Genomic DNA, 18,310 nt, shown 5'->3' on the forward strand with positions numbered 1-18,310 from the left:
CCTCTCATTTCTTGCCACTTTTGTCCCAGCATCATGCTAAACCTTATCTACCAAGAGAAAGTATACTGCCCATGCCGTCCCCCCATCCCTCAGGATTGAAATCCAATCGCCGCCATTGCACGACGATGTATCATTTCATAACTGGCATTAATCAAAGCCAAGAATACTTTTGTCTCCTAATGTGGCTGTAGTATACAGTCATAGTTACATCATCGCAAATGGCCTCCCCGATGGCCCAGTGGTAACGTCGTCGCCTTGTAATCAAGGGGTCCTGGGTTCGATACCCGGTGGAGGTACAAGTGGTTCGGATCCCACTTTAAACTGTAGGCCAGTCCCGATTAGCCTTACTGCGCATAAAGTGGACTTAAAACACCAAATCTACCAATCTACCAATCTACATCATCACAAAGACGAAAGTATTTCCCTATTTTCAAAATGACTCTGCACGATGTGTATCACATGATGAACAATTCGCATCTAACGTTTGTATCCAAGGGAAAAGTATAAAGATAAACTAGAAGTGACTGTTCTAGAAATGATAGTATTGAGAGCGAATCGAGTTAAGGAAATTTGTAGGTCTCTTTCAATGCAAGGTCATCTGGTTTGCATATGTGATTTATATTTTTTCGGCACTTGTTGGTACCCTTCGCTATGGCGAGCAAATGAAACTATTTTCAGTCTGATACTTGAAACCTGAGAAAAAATGTAACAGAATAATAACAAGGTTATCCGATCATGTGCTCTAACTCTTCCCAAAGAAGTGTTGACAGTTGCAAAATAATATTACCATTCGTTAATATGATAATACAAAAAATACATATATAATATTACGTATGCACTGCAAAGGGATGACATGAATGATTAAATCACCTGATTTTCCTCGCAATGTACGTGGCTGTTCTGATGGCCTTCTACGCAGGAAACATTTTCATGATGAAGCTGATTTTTTTGTACGCAGGGACATTACCAGGTGCAGAAAAACATTGCAACTCCCCTTCCGGTTTCTTAAATAGTTGATGCACGTCGTGTCGCATCCAATCTCAGTGAGAACCTCGAAGTAGACATGTGGGTTGTACTGGTATTGTGTCTAGCCTCAGGTATGAAGTATTTGTAGATCCATGTGCACTTTTTACAAAGGCATATAGAAATTAGCATTGTTCTCGGGAATGGAAACAAATTATTACATGGACGAAGATATTTGCTTGTGATGGCGACTAGGCAAGTGTTCTGAAACATAGGCGTGCGCACCGGGGGGGGAGGGGGCAACTGCCCCTCCTAATCATGGACGTCCGCAGATTTTTTCAACGGAGTAACAAGCAAGGTATTTTTCCATGGGGTATATTACACCAATAATAGTGTTGCCCCCTCAAAAACAACACTTGAATTTGTAATTATCGCATTAATGTAAATTGCTATGACTGAAATCAAATTATACGTGTGAAATATATACTTTTAGCTTGACATTCGATTTCTATGGGGGAGATGTGGCCATCCTTGCTCCCCCTTCTAGACGTCCATGTTCCTACATTATTATACTTTCACCTAGAAATTTAATGTAGGGGAATCTTATCGCTGTTATTAAACGATATTATACTCTTAAAGAAAATAAAATATTTTCAAGCCGATTAAAGTTCAAAGCAACTACGGGGGAAGGGGGTACAATACCGCAACCACAGGGGGGGAGGCAATGACCATTTCCCCTCCCCAACCTTGGACGGAAACCAATTCTAGGGGGCAAACATTGAGATAAAAGAAAGCAAGACTATAATAGAATCTAAGAGTAGCACGGCAAAAGGATACTCAAGATGGAATTTGTTTTCACGTCTTTCCTGCATTATTTTTTCCAGATGGCTAAGAGCACCTGCAGAGAGGCACAAAGAGAAATTGCCACCTCGATATCAAATTTTATACAAATAAAAATACATTTCGTAAAATGTTCATGATCGCTCCGCTCGCAGTCTCTGCTTTTCTTATAGTCTTGTAAAGTTCACAGCTGTAGCTATAGGGCAGCGGGAGTTGGCCCTGGGCGCCGAACGATCTGGAGGAAGAAAATTGTAAAAGAGAACGCCATGGCGTTGAAATTTTTTGGTTCATATTAAATCAATATTGTTTTGAGTTTGCAAACATTGAATCTAAAAATTTTCTTGCTCGCTTCGATCCCAATTTTATTGTTTTCTGTAATGCATTGTAAATTGTCAGAGAGAGAAGATATAACTACTAGTACTTTACTCTTGCTGCTAGACAGTTTTGTCTTGAATGCGTGAACACAATTGTTTGGAGGAAAGGAAGCGTCGCACATCTCAGAGAAAATTTATTTTTTCGTTATGGTGCCTCTATGTTGCTACATATATATATATACACACACACACACACATCAATGCAATGAAACTAAAACAGTGAGATAAAAATAGGTTTTTCTTTCCCGACTGAACTTTCGAGGCTTTTGCCCCCCTCCCCACTAATGAGAGGGTCTGCGTACGTCTATGTTATGAAATGTTCTTGATAGTTTCAGGAGTTGAGTACAGATGATTTTAGCTCTCGTTTCCACCAGTCAGAGGAATTTGAAATAACAACAGGAGTTAAACAGGGAGATATACTATCACCATATCTATTTATAATCTTATTAGATGAAGTAATAAAGGAATGCCATATAAAAATGAAACAGTTCCATGTAGGATACTGGAATATGAAATCAATTAAACTAACAGAGCTCATATACGCTGATGATATTATACTAATAGCTAATACACAGGCTAGTTTACAATATAACCTAAATATTCTTAATGAAGAATTAAAGAAAAAGAATATGGAAATAAATATAGAGAAAACTAAAACAATGATAATTAGCAGAGAAAAGACAAACCATAAGATAAAACTGAATAACAAAACTTTAGAACAAGTGACAAATTTCAAGTATCTTGGAGTAATTATAAACAGTCAAGGAAAAGAAGAGGAAGAAATAAGAGATAGAATCATGAAGACAGGAAAGCTATATCAAATGATAAACCGAGGATTTATAGGCAAAAAAGAAATATCTACCCAAACAAAATTCACTGTATATAAAACAATTTATATACCAACACTTACATACAGTAGTGAAAATTGGACAATGACTGGAAAACACCTGCAAAGTGTACAAACAATGGAAATGAGGTACCTTCGAAGAATAAGTGGGAAAACCAGGAAAGATCGGATAAGGAATCAAACCATTCGGCAATCTTTAAATGCTCAGCCACTACAAGAAACAGTTGAACGTAATCAACTCAGATGGTTCGGCCATTTGAGCAGAATGAGTGAGACGAGACTGCCAAAGCAGATATGGGAAGCACGTCCACAAGGAACAAGACCAAAAGGAAGACCCAGAAAGACATGGAATATGAGTGTTAAAGAGATTTTGGAGAAACGAAGCATAAGATGGAAAGAGGCACAGGCAAAGGCGTTGGACAGAAACGTCTGGAGAGCTCTCTGTAACCCCTCGACACCGGCAGGTAGAAGAGGACGCGACTAAGTAAGTAAGTAAGTTGTAATTGTATTCAGGGATGCCATTAGGAAACGTGAGGCTTGTATGTTGGCGGGAAAAGTAAAGGTATACACAACTTCCATTTGTCGTAAATATTCTACAATAAATACTTTGGTTATTACTCTTGTGTAATTATTATATAATGTGAGTATCTATGTGTGTGTGTATATATATATATATATGTATTTATGTATGTATGTATGTATGTATGTATGTGTTGGTTTTCGCCGTTAACCACCCATACAATTTGGCATCGTATGGAGATCAAGGCAAACATTTCATCATTACTTTCTTGTTAAATTGACGCCTTATTTCGGCGCTGCAAGCACTCGACAAATATCTTACAATGTTTGTATGCAGCCATGCACTACAGAAGTACAGATTCATTGTTGTCACAGATCTTATGTTTTCTATCGGATAACAGAACGTTAGTACTCCATACCGAAACTGGATCATGCCAGCAGAGAACCTGGGATTAATCCTTTCGCCAAATTCATGCACTGTTAAACAGTACTTGCAGAAGTATTTTTTTTCCGAAAGCACTTTTATCCCTTTAGTTTTCTTCGCCAGGAAATATTCAAGGTTTATTTTTCTTGCATTGTCAAAAAGAATTCCCCGGAAATAGAGCTGCTCCGCTACAGTTGACTGCATAACGTTCTCCCTTTATACGAGTAACCAATATATTCTTTATAGCAATCAAACACTGAAGTTGATATCGCCCAGCACTAGTTCTCAGCCTTGTAGAGTAGAAAATACGCTATTTTTGTTCATACTTTGTACGTCCTGATTGTTAAAATTTGCCAGACTCCAACCCTGCTCCTTTAGTCCCTAACAGTGTTTCATCTTCTCCAGTTGCAGCCTATGGTGAATTTCCTGAAAGCGACGAGTTCCTTGGAGAAGAGCATTATAAAGAACCTTATGAAGAAGAGGAGTATTCGTCTCTCAGGCAGAGAAGGAGCTTACATGTGGTAGAAGAGCCTAATACTATTGGTAACTGCAGCTACGGCAGGTTCAGAAGGCCCGTATGCGGTTCCGACAACGTCACCTACCATAATTGGCAGCATCTCCGGTGCGAGAACGAGGCTCATCCTCAAAAGAGTTGAGTATATTTGAATTGTTCTTATTGTTAAGGTATGTTGAGGTATGATATAAAGGTACGTTTTGCAACAACCTTTTTTGAAAAACAAAATCCGTACTAGAAGAAATGGTGCATGTCTATTTGTACTAGAAATGGCAAAATTCAGACAACTGCTTTGAGGAACAGTGAGTGCATATTTGAATTCAATTTCTAAATTTATTCCAGCCATGATCTGTGTAAAATTGACAGATTCAGCTATTATTTTTGTAGAAAAAAGTTTTTTAATTAATGGTATTTTCATGTAGCTGTATTGTCAGTACATGGGTACATGTTGCCTGTATATGCCAAAAATATAGACTGCTAGTGTTGCTAGCCAAGAATATAAGCTACTAAAATGTCATTTCACATAAAATCAATATTCCTAAACCCCTAAGCATCATTTACAGTGCAATGTGCCTTTTTCATGCCAGAGTTCTCTGCATTCAGTAGTGACGGAATAGAGATTTGCACTACACTATATTAGCGCAACTGTCAGGAAGTGACATGCTGGGGTGTTTTCGCATTTGTATCCATTTGAAAGATAATTCTAAATACAGACTAACTAACTAAGTCTCTAGTCATCTTAAACCCGAAGGTTTATGGCTGCAGCAACACAATCCTTCCATCTGTTCCTATCCTGGGCAAGATCAATCCAATCTTTTCCATCCTTACCGATTTCCCTTAGGTCCATCTCAACGTAAACTTAGTAATTCTAAATTCAGACACTCTATAACTTCCTTATTTTTTCATGGCTTTTGGCTATCACATTATTAAGTTAGAACGTGTGGAAATATTGTGCCTGAAGTGTGTCAAGATCGAAGTGAAGCTCCATATTAATGGACAGACAGCTCCTAGTGATGGGCTACCCCGTAGGTGACCATAATATTTTCCCCTAAAAACGGGACATCCCAAGGAGGACAGTTTACTCCCTCCATTTCTGAAAAATCGGTTAGGCCTAATTATAAAATTATTGTTATTAATAACGTATTATTATGTATTATTAAAATATGGGTCACATAAATGATACATTACAAACAATAAATGAAATATCTCCCGTTGTCAAAACGTATTAATTAATATAATCTCTGTACAACTTACATGGTGTTTCTCGTCCCTTCTGATCAACCTTTGATGTCAGTCCTACGATGGAGTTGAGGAGTTCCAGAAGTATTTATTTATCAGAAGAATCAATCTTCTTGAGAACAACATTATTTTTCAACAACCATTCATAAAACTCCCCACAAATCGGACACACAACCCTAGATGTTTCTTTTAAGTTTTCGTCAAGATGCAGGAATTTAAATTGTAGTTGAAGGTTTGTTTTGAAAATATTCACACAAAGCAATACAACTCGGGAAGCGAGCTAACTTAAAACAGTAAAGTGCTATTTGCTCGAACATTCTCAACGACATTGGAACATTTTGATTGTTATGAAGCGCTTGAAACGCAGTCCAGCTGTTTTGCCACTGTGTTCCATCTTTTTTTAGAATCAAATGTCTATCAAATTTATTTGATATTCACGCTAACTCCTAGACTTTTATAAAACGGGACGAATGGTGGGTTTTCAATAATTTCGACGGGACGACCGGGACACGTTTCGGAAACAGGACTGTTCTGGTCAAAACGGGACCCTACTAGGGATAGTCAAATCCGGATTTTAAAATCCGGAATCCGGATAGTAAAAACGGAGAATCCAGGTTTCGGAGGAAAATCCGGATATCAGAGGAAATCCGGATTTCGGCGGAATCCGGATTTCGGTGGGAACCCGGATATCAGAGGGAATCCGGATTTCGGACCACATTTCCAATCAGTGTTGTTGCAGTTGTTGCATAGTATTGTACGTACAACGGTTCATTGTTTCGGCCAAACAAGCCCACATTGCTCGATGGCTCCTTATCTGTTGTAGCAGTTACACAAGAGCGATATTTTGATAGATTGGACAAGTTTGCGCTTCAGTTTAATGCGCAAGCACTTTCTCACGCCGAAAGAATATAATCATTTGCATCTTCTTCCTGAGATTACATGCTTCGGAGCTCAATCAATGAAATCGTATACATCACAAAATTTCATATATATTTCTTTCTGCTTTCGGCCAAACTTTTCTTGCTCTCATGCATGAGTGGCGCGGGGAAGAAGGTGCGAAGGGGTTTTTCAGCACCCCTTAATTTTCCTCCGCATCTGCCATGTTACGTTATGTATGACTTACTAAAATTTTGTCGTCACATTGGAGTAACACCGCTGTCACTGTAGATAACAGACATTGATTGTAATCTGAAAGTGAACCTGCATTTGCTTTCCTCTATTAGGGGGGGGGACATCTCCACAATTATTAGTGGCTGTTGTCTTTCTTCCACCATTACTATTTTTTTTTGTTAAAAAAATATTTTCTTTTTTAAGACATAGTATATAGTCATTGGCCTTCATAAACAAGCTTTGTTCGTTTCAAGTTACAAATCATGCGCTTGTGGTGGCCAAAACAAACAAAACTGAAACAAGTCACTAGTAGTCTTCAGTTTCATTGGCATATTTTCATAAAAGCTTCTTAAATGTTGATTGGTATTTGAAGTAATGGTTAAAGGATGCATGTTTTCTTTATTTTCAACATCACACCCCGAAAATTTCATTCCACGCCCCATCAGCTCACCTACAAGATTAATACTGGCGCCGCCGCTGCTCTCGTATCATACATTAAAAAAAATATTTTTGTTAAAACAACACAGACAGTGGTCCCAGGAAGTCTACACCCCATTTTGGTCAACGTTTCACCTCAGTGGTGCTAAAAAAGGGTTGATTGTTACCATTTATCTGTGTTATTTCAACACCACTGAGGTTAAACGTTGACCAAAATGGGGTGTGGACTTCCTGGGGCCACTGTCTGTGTTGTTTTAACACCATTTCATTTTACAGTGTACGTACAAAAAAATATTCAGATTACATCATATTGTTGCGGAACTGATCTCATGTACCAACTTTTTGTTAACCTGTACCAATTATTTTATGGTCAAAAATGAAAGCATGAAGTAGTGCAACCATTTCATAAAAGAAGGGAAATCTACTATATTACTAAGCGCAGTCTGCTTCTTTCATGCGCGGCGCCAGAAAATTTTCACCGGCTGGGCAGGAGCCAAATTCTGATATAGTGTTGTCAGATATAAAGTTTGAGTTCCCCACACAGATATCCCCTCGCCCACTCCCGAATTCCTTTGTATTTCTTTCACCTTTTCTCATTGCTATTGTAGGTCTTATTTTTCCCTTCCACCATTTTTCTATGCTTGAATTACCCCCGCCCCCCCTCTCTCTCTGTGTTTTAAAAGACACATCTGCGTGCACGGGTAATCCGTTCACCAAATCTTTTGAATAAAATTCTCTCTATCCCCTCACGTCTAGAAAAAGTAGCGAAAGTAACCGATGTCGTCACCTGTTGTAAAGCCTCTTGGCTATCATTCCTGTCTTGCGAATCACACTTTAAACTGTAGGTCCAGTCCCGATTAGCCTTACTGTGCATAAAGTGGACAAACCACCAACTCAATCAATCTATCTTTCCTGTGTGAATCTTGATATGACGTCCCTACTTCTCTCATTTATATTTAACTTCGCTTTTCTTCCACTTTTGGCTAATCGCGAAGATGATGATGAATTGTGATAAGATGAAGCAGACGAAGGGACAATCAGAAACACACATGGGCAGATCACAAAACCACAAAAAAGGTCCACGTAGGACACAACACCCACTGACTTTTTCTGTAATTTGACTATGTTTGTTGCGTGTGTGTTTATGTTTTACGTGTATTTTTTTACTTAGTGTGTATGTATTTTTGTCTTTATTTTTTTATGTTTTTGCGTCTTTCTCTTTTTTTCTTTTTTTTCTTTTTTTTTGGAATCTTAATGTTTTTAGTTTTTATATATTTAACATACAGTTAGCAATTTATAAAATGTAAAGTAGAGATGGTTAAGTGGAAGAAATGGCTTGTGCCTTAACTTCGCCATCCAAAACAAGGAATAAATAAATAAATAAATAAATTGTACTGGCTGAGAGTCCAGACGCCATAGTCTCGTTAGTCTGCTAAATGAAGTCCAGGGTGTACTACGTGGAATACAGTCTGACATTGGGTTGGTAGATTAGAGTATATTGTTAAATTCATGAGACAATTATTGAGAATATGCATCAAAGAACATTCGCTTCCCCTGTAATCCGTTATCCCTCAAGAACCTGTCTTGCATCCGTAATTCTTCTCGCTCCGAGATCCGGATTTTATTCGAAATCCGAATAGTATATTTCTCGAATCCGGATTTCCAATTTTCCGGAATCCAGATTCCGGATTTTTTTACCATCCCTAGACCCTACCCAGAAGTCGTGTGCTCCTTAACGCGAAAGAACACCTTCACTTCAATCCGAGAAGATGAGAGCGGCCTTACGTTTCGAGAGCTCAGAATGCTTTCCAGAAATCATCTCTTTCTAACCGAGAAAACCTCGTCACTCGTCGATAGCAAAATTTACTGTATCAAGATGTACTGTACACATTTCACTTTCTACTTTCCTTTATTTTCAGATATAACTGTCCGTATGCGCTACCCCTGCATCTGCGAAGTGGCAGGAACAAACACGACGGTGGAACCAGTTTGCGCTTTTGGATGGACATTCCCCAACAAATGGATGTTCCAGTGTTTTGGAAACAGATTTAATTGTGAGTGTACTTGCATATTCTACGTCACTGCAAAAATATTTTATAATAACAACAGTGTTGAATTGTTACTTTACAGTACCATCTTTGATTTTACTGCTTGTTTAAGGAAAATTTCAATTTTAAACGGCAAAAGAAACATTACGCGAATTGTCCATCACCATTTTCCTTCGGTATTACACAGTGTGATGATAACGAATGAACTTAAATAAAAACGTCAATAAGCAGAGGGAAATGCCTGTTTCGAACTAACATAGTTTCAATCCTTAAAACAAACAGGATGTAGAATAAGGAAGTAATGAAAATAGCGGTGGACAATTTGCCTACCATCTTTGCCGTTGGCTGTACGTACATATCTCTATGTAATGAAGAAATATGTATACTTATAACCTCTTCCATCACAGATACACTTGAACTCCTATACCTATTGTGAAGGAATTTCATGATTTTGCAACTAAAACTAAGACAATACCCTGTCCCAACTATCTCTGAAGCAGGCGAACGAAAACAAGTCTCTGCGCAAGTAGTGACGCGAGACGACTCCGCCAATGAACATGTGAGAGGGAACTCGATTTCCTGGAGGGGGGAAGCGACTGCAGTTACCAGCCTTCGCAGTAGAGTGTACTCCTTTGCTCTGCCCACTCGACCCCTCCCCCTTCCTCTGCCGCTATGCGGGCCTTGCTCCAGAGATAGTGTGGACAGGGTATAGAAGTAAGGTTGCTATTGGGCTTTCAAGGTGCAATATTGGAGGTTTTATGATCAGCACATTCTACAGCTACTTAACACAGCCAAATGTCCATTCATTTGAGGCTGGCCTAACCTCAGAATTAACATCTAAATTATTTATTACCACACTAAGTGTTAAATGGGGTTTAACTCTTGTTACAGGAGTAATAAATCGGAATACGTCGGCTCTCCTTAAGCTTTCATTCAGAGCTGAAAGCAAATATATCCAGATTAAATCATACCATTCCATCGTATTAATCTCGCCCGACACATACATTTATATTAAGTCTTGAAGCTTTCCTGGCGACGAATGATGAGCAGATTCCCCTGGACTATCGACCAGGTGAGTTCCTAAAGGGTTTCCAAGTTTGAAGAGCTAACGCCACTCCCATCACTTCTATATTAAAGATGAGAGTGACGTTATCCCTCGAAAGTCTGAAAACCCTTCCATAACTCACGTGGTCGATAGCCCGACAGAATCTATTCTACATACCCTTATAGTTTTATGAAAGCAGTTTAATTTATAAGAGCTAGAAGGAAAATACGTTATTAACTCACCAGTCTGTGTTATTGTTTTATAACTTAACTTATATAGGTTTACAGGCTTTCTTTAGAACGCTGTAATTGGACAGTTGCCTGTGTTCCTAATAAATAAATACATTTAAGATTTTACTTCAACCGGAATCAAATATCTTCTTGCCAATCTTTCTTCCAGACACTGTAACACCAGACAGAAACGACACTTGCGACCGTCAACCCTTCAACCCCTGCAGAAACCAATACTACTTCTTAAATTACCCTGTTTGTGGAACGAATGGAATGACCTACAGGAACATATGGCAAATGAAGTGCCACGCCCAGAAGGATAAAAAGAGTAAGTTTATGTCTTTGTCTATCACCAACCTGTAGCAAATTTTTCTCTAATATCATGTTAATCTCTTCTCGTATCTACTTCATTATAAAAATGACTCAAGATTTTTTCTTCCTGCGAGAATTATAAATTTGTATTCCACATGTTACTCTTCTACACTTGTATCTGTATTTAGATCGGTTATCCTCATCCAGTCTAAGTATTTACAACTTGTAACTTAGTAGATAGAGCCTATACCTGTGTTTAGTCTATCGTCAAGTTTATCCCATGTAAAGATTGTTTATTTATTATTATAAGAATCTTTTCAATTCATTTTCGCGACAATCTCTGATCTTGCAAATCATAAAAGGTAACTTGGAAATTGGCATAACACTTTCTCCTTTCACTTTATTTTTGTAATAACTTTGCATATTAGGATGGATTCTTTAGAACACTGTAATTGGACAGCTGACTGTGTTCCTAATACATAAATAGATATTCTAGATATGCATTCAAATGAGGTTGCTTAGTTTTCTGGTATTTACTGAAGTTCTTTTCACAAAATTAATAAAAATCTTAATGTATTTTGAAATCACAGTTGGGAATGATTGAAGTCAAATTTGCCGTATTACCTTGAAATTTCAAAAAAAACATTTTGGATGCTACGTCTATGTAAAATAATACTGGAAAATATACATGGTTAGGTTTTTCTGTATTGTGTAAGGTTTAGCTGTATTTCTTTACCTATGATAGTCGAGTAACCAATCAGATTGCTGTTCGTTAATGAATTTCTCCGTTACCTATTGGTACCACGTTTACGTTTCTGATAGGATACCGTCATTGGGGAAAATCTCAGCGCTATAATATGTAAAGATTAATTTACAATGTTTTCTCCACAAAGGTATCGAATTGAAACACACCGGAAAGTGCCCCTGCAAACGGTCTCTTCTCTATAAACCTGTTTGTGCTTCTGATAATGAAACATATGCGAATGTGGATATACTGAAATGCGATTCCCAAACATATTCACCATGGAAGCGTGACGGTAAGTACCGTATTTTTATACTATTACTCCACTCCCAATTAACGTACGTACAGAAGTTTAAAAGCCTAGTAAAATAAGGAGATAGAAACACCTTGATGAATCTTGCCTATCTGATTTAGAATATGCAGTGATTGGGAGTAACTAGTTACTTACACGTACCATAGAAGTAATAATTACTTTTAGGTAATTCTAACTGGATCTAGTTACTTTTTAAGTAATTCTAACTGGATCTAGTTACTTTCAAATGTAAGTAGCTGTAACAGAGCTTTTTTTACAAGAAAAGTAACTTATCAACAGTAAGTTTGCGGCCTTGTCGCCTTGTAATCAAGGGGTCCTGGGTTCGATTCCCGGTGGAGGCTCATAGTGGTTCTGATCCCACTTTAAACTGTAGGCTCAGTCTCGATTAGCCTTACTGTGCACTTTAGATGATAACTTGAAGACCTTAATTTGGCAACTGCTTTCAACTATGGCTGTGTCGGAAAGGTACAAAGAACAGGCTTGAAGTATGGTCTTGTCGGAAGTGACGTCACCTAGTACAGTTCGAAAGCGCCAATTAAACGAGGAATCGAGACCACAGCACAGATCACGCATCGTTGCAGGCTTGAGTACTTGACTCCTGAACTCGTCGTACATTTGTTTGAAATCACGGAGGTAGAAAGTCAGCAAGTTCTTGGTTGAAGTTCTTCTAATGTGTGGAAATGAATGTATGAGAACGTTTTGAAATGCTATGTGATATCTATGGTGAAAAAGAAGTGGATTAAAAAAAAAAAAAAAAACACGTCCTCAGTTTTATCTACTGATCGTATTTGGCGCTGCTGTCGAAGTGCAATTCGAAAGACTTTCACTTCCAGTCCAAGACTTCAAGACCGAACTGCGAGACCATTCTCGGAGGATATTCGCTTCAAGTACGGTCTTGTACGTTTCAAACACGGCCTACGTGTAAGGTAAAAGGATTTTCGTGCAGTCGCCTAAGGCAAAGAAGCTACGCTTCGTCGCATGTACAATTTTGAACATCCACGCTTTATTGATATTCGTCATGTCTAATTGTGCGCGAAGATTTCAGTATATTGGATGAATTGCAGCATTTATTTCGAATATGGTAGTCGAACTAGGTGAAATGCATTGTCGAAGAATTGGATCTTGTTGAGCTTGGAATAGAAGAGAAAGAAACAGGGGCAAGTGGAATTTATTCTGGAACACAAACGATTTTTAGAACTAAAATAATTCAATAAGAACTTGTTCCATCATTTATTTTATTTGTCGTAGTAATATAAAAATATGAAGACATATTAAATACTAGAAACATAAATAAAACACATGTAAGTTTCTATATAACTATTTATTTTGTTACAATTAATGATCACTTTAATTGCAATACATTGAAATAAACTTTCCAGTATGAAGTAACTAAATGTAACTTACAGATACTTTTCAATACCAGTAACTGAAGCCTAGTTACTTTTTATAATTATAAACTATAACTCAGTTAATTTTAAAAATAACTTTCCGAACACTGCTATATGCGTTACATTCTCTTTCTTATTATTTTTCAGACATTCACAAATTATCATTGTATGCCAGGCTTGCTTCCTGTTTGGGAACATAATTAGTAGAGCTGAGCCGATACCGATGCCGATGTATCGGTATCGGAAAGTATCGGCTGAAATTCATTTGCCGATACCAGCCGATACTTCTACGGCATATTGGTCTCTCGCTGGCCCCGCAAAAATGCGGCACGACACTTTCGCGGTGTTTAATTAGCCTAGAAATTATGCAAAATTCAAACTTTCTATTTATTTTGTACCAATCTTGCACAAGAAACTATTATTATACTGGTCAACAATTTTTTTTTTTTTTTTTTTTGAGACATGGATTATTGTTATTATTGTTATTTCATTAACAATCCATGATGCTAAACACGAAATTGACAATGAAAATGCCACTCAACTTCTGGTTTAAGAATTATACGAGGTATTGTCGAAAAGTGGGGGTTCCCAATGTTGTAACGTAGTGGAATGACGTATGCTTGGTGTGCATATGACTTTTACGCTTTAACTGTATTATACGAACAGTACAAAACGTGGGTACATTTCCATTTGCCTTTTCCAAGTAAATTCATGAATCAAAGTTTTTACATCAATCACAAAATACATATATTCTACTATACTACTGTATGGTTTGTTCTTTACTACTTACGTAGGATTCAATCCGCTTCCTCTTTGCTTCCCTCTTGTAGTGAAGTTCAGGATTATCCCTGGTTACTGTCCAGCAATAGTCGGCAAGCATTCCTGTACTCCATTTCCCTTGGTATCTTTCTCCATTACAGATATTTGTTGGTGGAAACACTTACCGTGTTCATCACTTACCTCCCCACAACTTTTCGGGAAGATATTGAGATGAGGGTGTAGAAAATTCAATTTAAGGAACATATTGCAACCGATTTTTTGATACGATGAAACCAAATGATTTACAAGTTTTTCATAGTCTTCAGCACGTTTGTTTCCGAAGAAATTATTTGAGACTTCTCTGAAAGAACTCCATGCACCTTTCTCAACATCACTTAGCAGGTGTTCGAAGATCTCGTCCTATTGAAGTTCATGAATTTGAGGGCCCACAAAAATTCCTTCCTTGATCTTCATTCTTCTGATCACTGATTTTTGGAAATTTGTTAAGTAGATATTTGAATGCCAAAGAGTTTCGATCCAACTCTTTGACAAAGTTTTTGATCAGTCTAAGCTTTATATGAAGTGCAGGAAGTATGATATTTTCAGATTCAACAAGAGGTTCATTTTGCACATTCATATTTCCAGTTTCCATACTTTGACGTAATGGCCAATTCTTTTTAATGAAATGAGAAGCTCTGTCTCTGCTATTTCATTCGCAGAGGAAACATCAATATTTGGTATATCCGTGTTGGAGTCCAGTTAAAATAGCAATGACTTTCAAATCTGCACATATTTTCCATTTGTAGTTGTTGTATTTAATTGATTGAAGGAGTAATTTTAGGTTATCATACGATTCTTTCTTTTGCACAGAATAACCAATAGGGATTGACGCCAATTGATTGCTGTTATGAAGCAGTACAGCTTTTAGACTTAATACCGATACATCTATGAACAACCGCCACTCCTCACAGATGTGCTTTATGCCCATAGCCCCTAATAAACCATTAATATCACGGCAGTATATCAGATCTCCTTCGGTAGAAAAGTATTCTTCAAACTTTTTTTCTGACGGTGACGATAAAATGACACCTTCACATTACTAGCCAGAAAATTCCATTTTTGATGTCTGGAGGCTAATAGTTCTTCCTTGACTTTTGAAAGTTCAAGATCTGTCACTAAATAATTTATTTCACTCTGGCTAACCTTGTGCTGTTCTGTAAGTTTAACTTCACCTGCAAAGTCAGAATCTGTAGATGTCTTGTGAGACAACAGAATAGGATTCAGGGGGTGTTGGAACAGGTTGTTCATTACTATGCTCCACAGGACGAGTAGCAGAACGAATATTTGGAAATACAATTGTCTTCTTTTTAGTATTGGACATACGTTGTATTTGTGAGCTCCAACTAAATCATGGGAATAGCAAATGGCATCGATGGTCTTCCGTGATTCAACCAGTCCAGCAGATTCGTGTAGCAGGTCTTACAACAGAAATGTGGATCCCAAGTCTTATCTTCATCTCCGAATTTGCAGTATTTACAGAAATACAGACTGTAGGCTGTTCTTACAGCAGGGGTAATATTACTCCGCTGTCCAGAAAACACAATTTGATCACAAACATAACAGAAATTGTTAGCATTGTTAATGTATTTACGTGCCATTTTTTGCCAATCACTCCGCAATTTAATTAAATGCAAACATTACCATAAACGGACCACGTAATACGCAAACACGATCTTCGATAAATGCACACACTCAACCTAGTTTTATAAAGCCACAATCACGTCTGCACAAATGAACACCTCACAAAATAATGAATAAAGAGGTTTTGAGGCTGGTCTTGAACAGTTCCCCCTTCCCTTACAACAAATAAATAAAGATAAGAAAAGAAAAGAAAAACTCAACATTTACTTCTTACAGCTATGCAATACCATATATATAGGGAACTTCTCCAAATCAACAATGCCCTGTAACTCAATTATAATTAGTCAATTGCCATTTTTAATGACAGTTTCGTATTTAGGGGACCAATATTGACTAGAAATTGTATATATCACTCATGTCGCATTTTGGCTGTTGACCAGAATTTTAATATTATGATGTAATTCTTGAATATTTTATAAAGCAAATTTTTCGGTAATTTGATGCATATGATTGAAGAGGAATATTTACACACCAATATTGGTCAATATCTTGAATAAATTTTAATCATTGCAATTTTCAAGTATCGGTATCGGTTCAAAGGGCTCAGCCCTAATAATTAGTTCATAACCTCAATTGGCAGCGCCAATTTTACTAGAAAATTAACAAGAAAACACAAATTATTCGTTTTCGTTTATATCCTATTTTAATACAATTGCAAGCCAACATTGAAATGTAGTGTAAACATATGTATCTACATATACACACACAGAGACATATTGTTGATGACACCTATTTGGTGTCTCTGGGGATGTTAGGTAGAAATTGACACTTTCCTTTAATCGACGAAATCTCTTTTAGTACAACCTCATCACGGTAGTCCTGAGTGCACCGAACGTGGACAGGAAGGTGACCCTTTCTCACTCACTTTATTTAATTTGATTTGAGTTTTCTAAGCCCAGTTTACTCACAGATAGGGTAGTCTGGACTAGACCTACAGTTGAAAATGGGATCCGAACCACTATGTACCTCCACCAGGTATCGAACCCGGTGATTACAAGACGACGGCGTTACCCCTACGCCATCGGGGAGGCCCGCCTCGGAATTTCATGACGAAACAAGACACTACAGTATTCTTATTCTTCGCAAGATCTCCTTCTCTGTCCACAACATACACGCAACTATACCCAAACATATAACATGAAATCAGATCACAAGTACAGAGTTACAAAATTGTTTGGGAGGTGTAAGGGGTGACCTTTTGAGAATCCACCCAAGCCAACCTTACATCTACGTACGAGTACAACCAGGTAACTGCAATACTGCAGGCCAACAAAGCTCTGGCGCCTGTGCTTACAACAGTGCAACCCTCTGTGGAGCTTTGTTATGTAGCCCACGTTTGGGCTTGTCCCTTCATCTTATCACCATCCATCCCCATAGTCGCAATTAGCCATAGGTGGCAGAAATGAGACGTTAATTAAACTAAATCAAACAAACAAATACGTCTCAAGTCAATATCAACGAATGATTTATATTTATGTTAACAATAAGCATTAAAAATTAGTTGCTAATTATGTTCGAAAGATTAAACACATTCTGCTATTTCTAAATGCAGTAGCAATATAGCTAATAGTATAAATCAAATAAATTCTAAAACCGAATTAGGTTTTACGTTTTCGAAAAGTAGGAGGGAAAGAAAATTGAATAGAATGATTTTTTCTTAGATCTAAAGGTGACGCATGAAGGTGCATGTAAGAAGGACAACAACTCAGTATGTGAACCCAGAGAGTCCAGAAGCCGACAGTGGCAGTCCTGCTTCCGTCAAGAAAAGCTCTGCGCAACGAACGGTATCACCTACCAAAGTCGCAGGGAGATCGAATGCCTTAATAAGTGGGGTGCAGGTAAGAAAGCTTTCCTTCACAACCATCATTACAAGGTTTACAATAAGTATATTTTATTTGAATATGTATATTGAACTACGGTTTACCTAGGACAAGTTTCATGAAGGCATTGTGTAATATTCTGTCACTCAGGGTGCGATTTGAACGAGTAATCAGGGGAGCCTTGAACCATCCCACCCTCTGGTTATGAATGACACGGGTAATTATTTCGCACCCACTGAATATTTAACACTGCAGTGGTCGCGCGGAAAAAAACTCCCGCTATTGGTCGCGCGGATCACTATTGTGGTCCATAGAATATTATTGTTTTTTACCTATTATTTTCAAAAGTTATCCGGTTTTATAGCGAGAATGTCCTTTTTTAAGTATTCTGGGTCACTTAACACAAAATCATGTTATTTCACTCAACACATTACAGTAGAGAGGAAATTCTAAACCTGGTGCATTACATTTGGTTGTGATGAAACCAAACAAAAATACATGTATTAGAATCTTCCTTTCTTTAATTTTATTTCCCCCCAAAAATCAAAAATAGGTTTTTAGGGGTCTGGACACACCCACTTTATATATTTATAACAGATTTTAGAAACAAGTACTTATCCTATATTGAAATACTAATTATTACATTCCCGTGGATCACTATTGTGATGAACTAAAATATGATCT

At 37.6% G+C, this 18,310-nt stretch overlaps 1 protein-coding gene across 1 annotated transcript in view; it reads left to right on the forward strand.

Annotated features, from left to right (window-relative positions):
* Positions 1–1,012: 1,012 nt before the first annotated feature.
* LOC145985827 (serine protease inhibitor dipetalogastin-like) overlaps positions 1,013–18,310 on the forward strand; it is a 30,359-nt gene continuing 13,061 nt past the window's right edge. The window contains exons 1-6 of the mRNA XM_083119919.1: positions 1,013–1,097; positions 4,373–4,618; positions 9,188–9,322; positions 10,761–10,919; positions 11,797–11,940; positions 17,468–17,644. Of these exons, the coding sequence (XP_082976045.1) occupies positions 1,064–1,097; positions 4,373–4,618; positions 9,188–9,322; positions 10,761–10,919; positions 11,797–11,940; positions 17,468–17,644 (895 nt within the window). The 5' untranslated portion in view covers positions 1,013–1,063. The remainder of the gene's footprint in view (positions 1,098–4,372; positions 4,619–9,187; positions 9,323–10,760; positions 10,920–11,796; positions 11,941–17,467; positions 17,645–18,310) is intronic.

This window comes from Lepisma saccharinum, chromosome 3 (genome assembly GCF_977018435.1).
Source record: "Lepisma saccharinum chromosome 3, izLepSacc3.1, whole genome shotgun sequence".
NCBI classification, from domain to species: Eukaryota; Metazoa; Arthropoda; class Insecta; order Zygentoma; family Lepismatidae; genus Lepisma; species Lepisma saccharinum.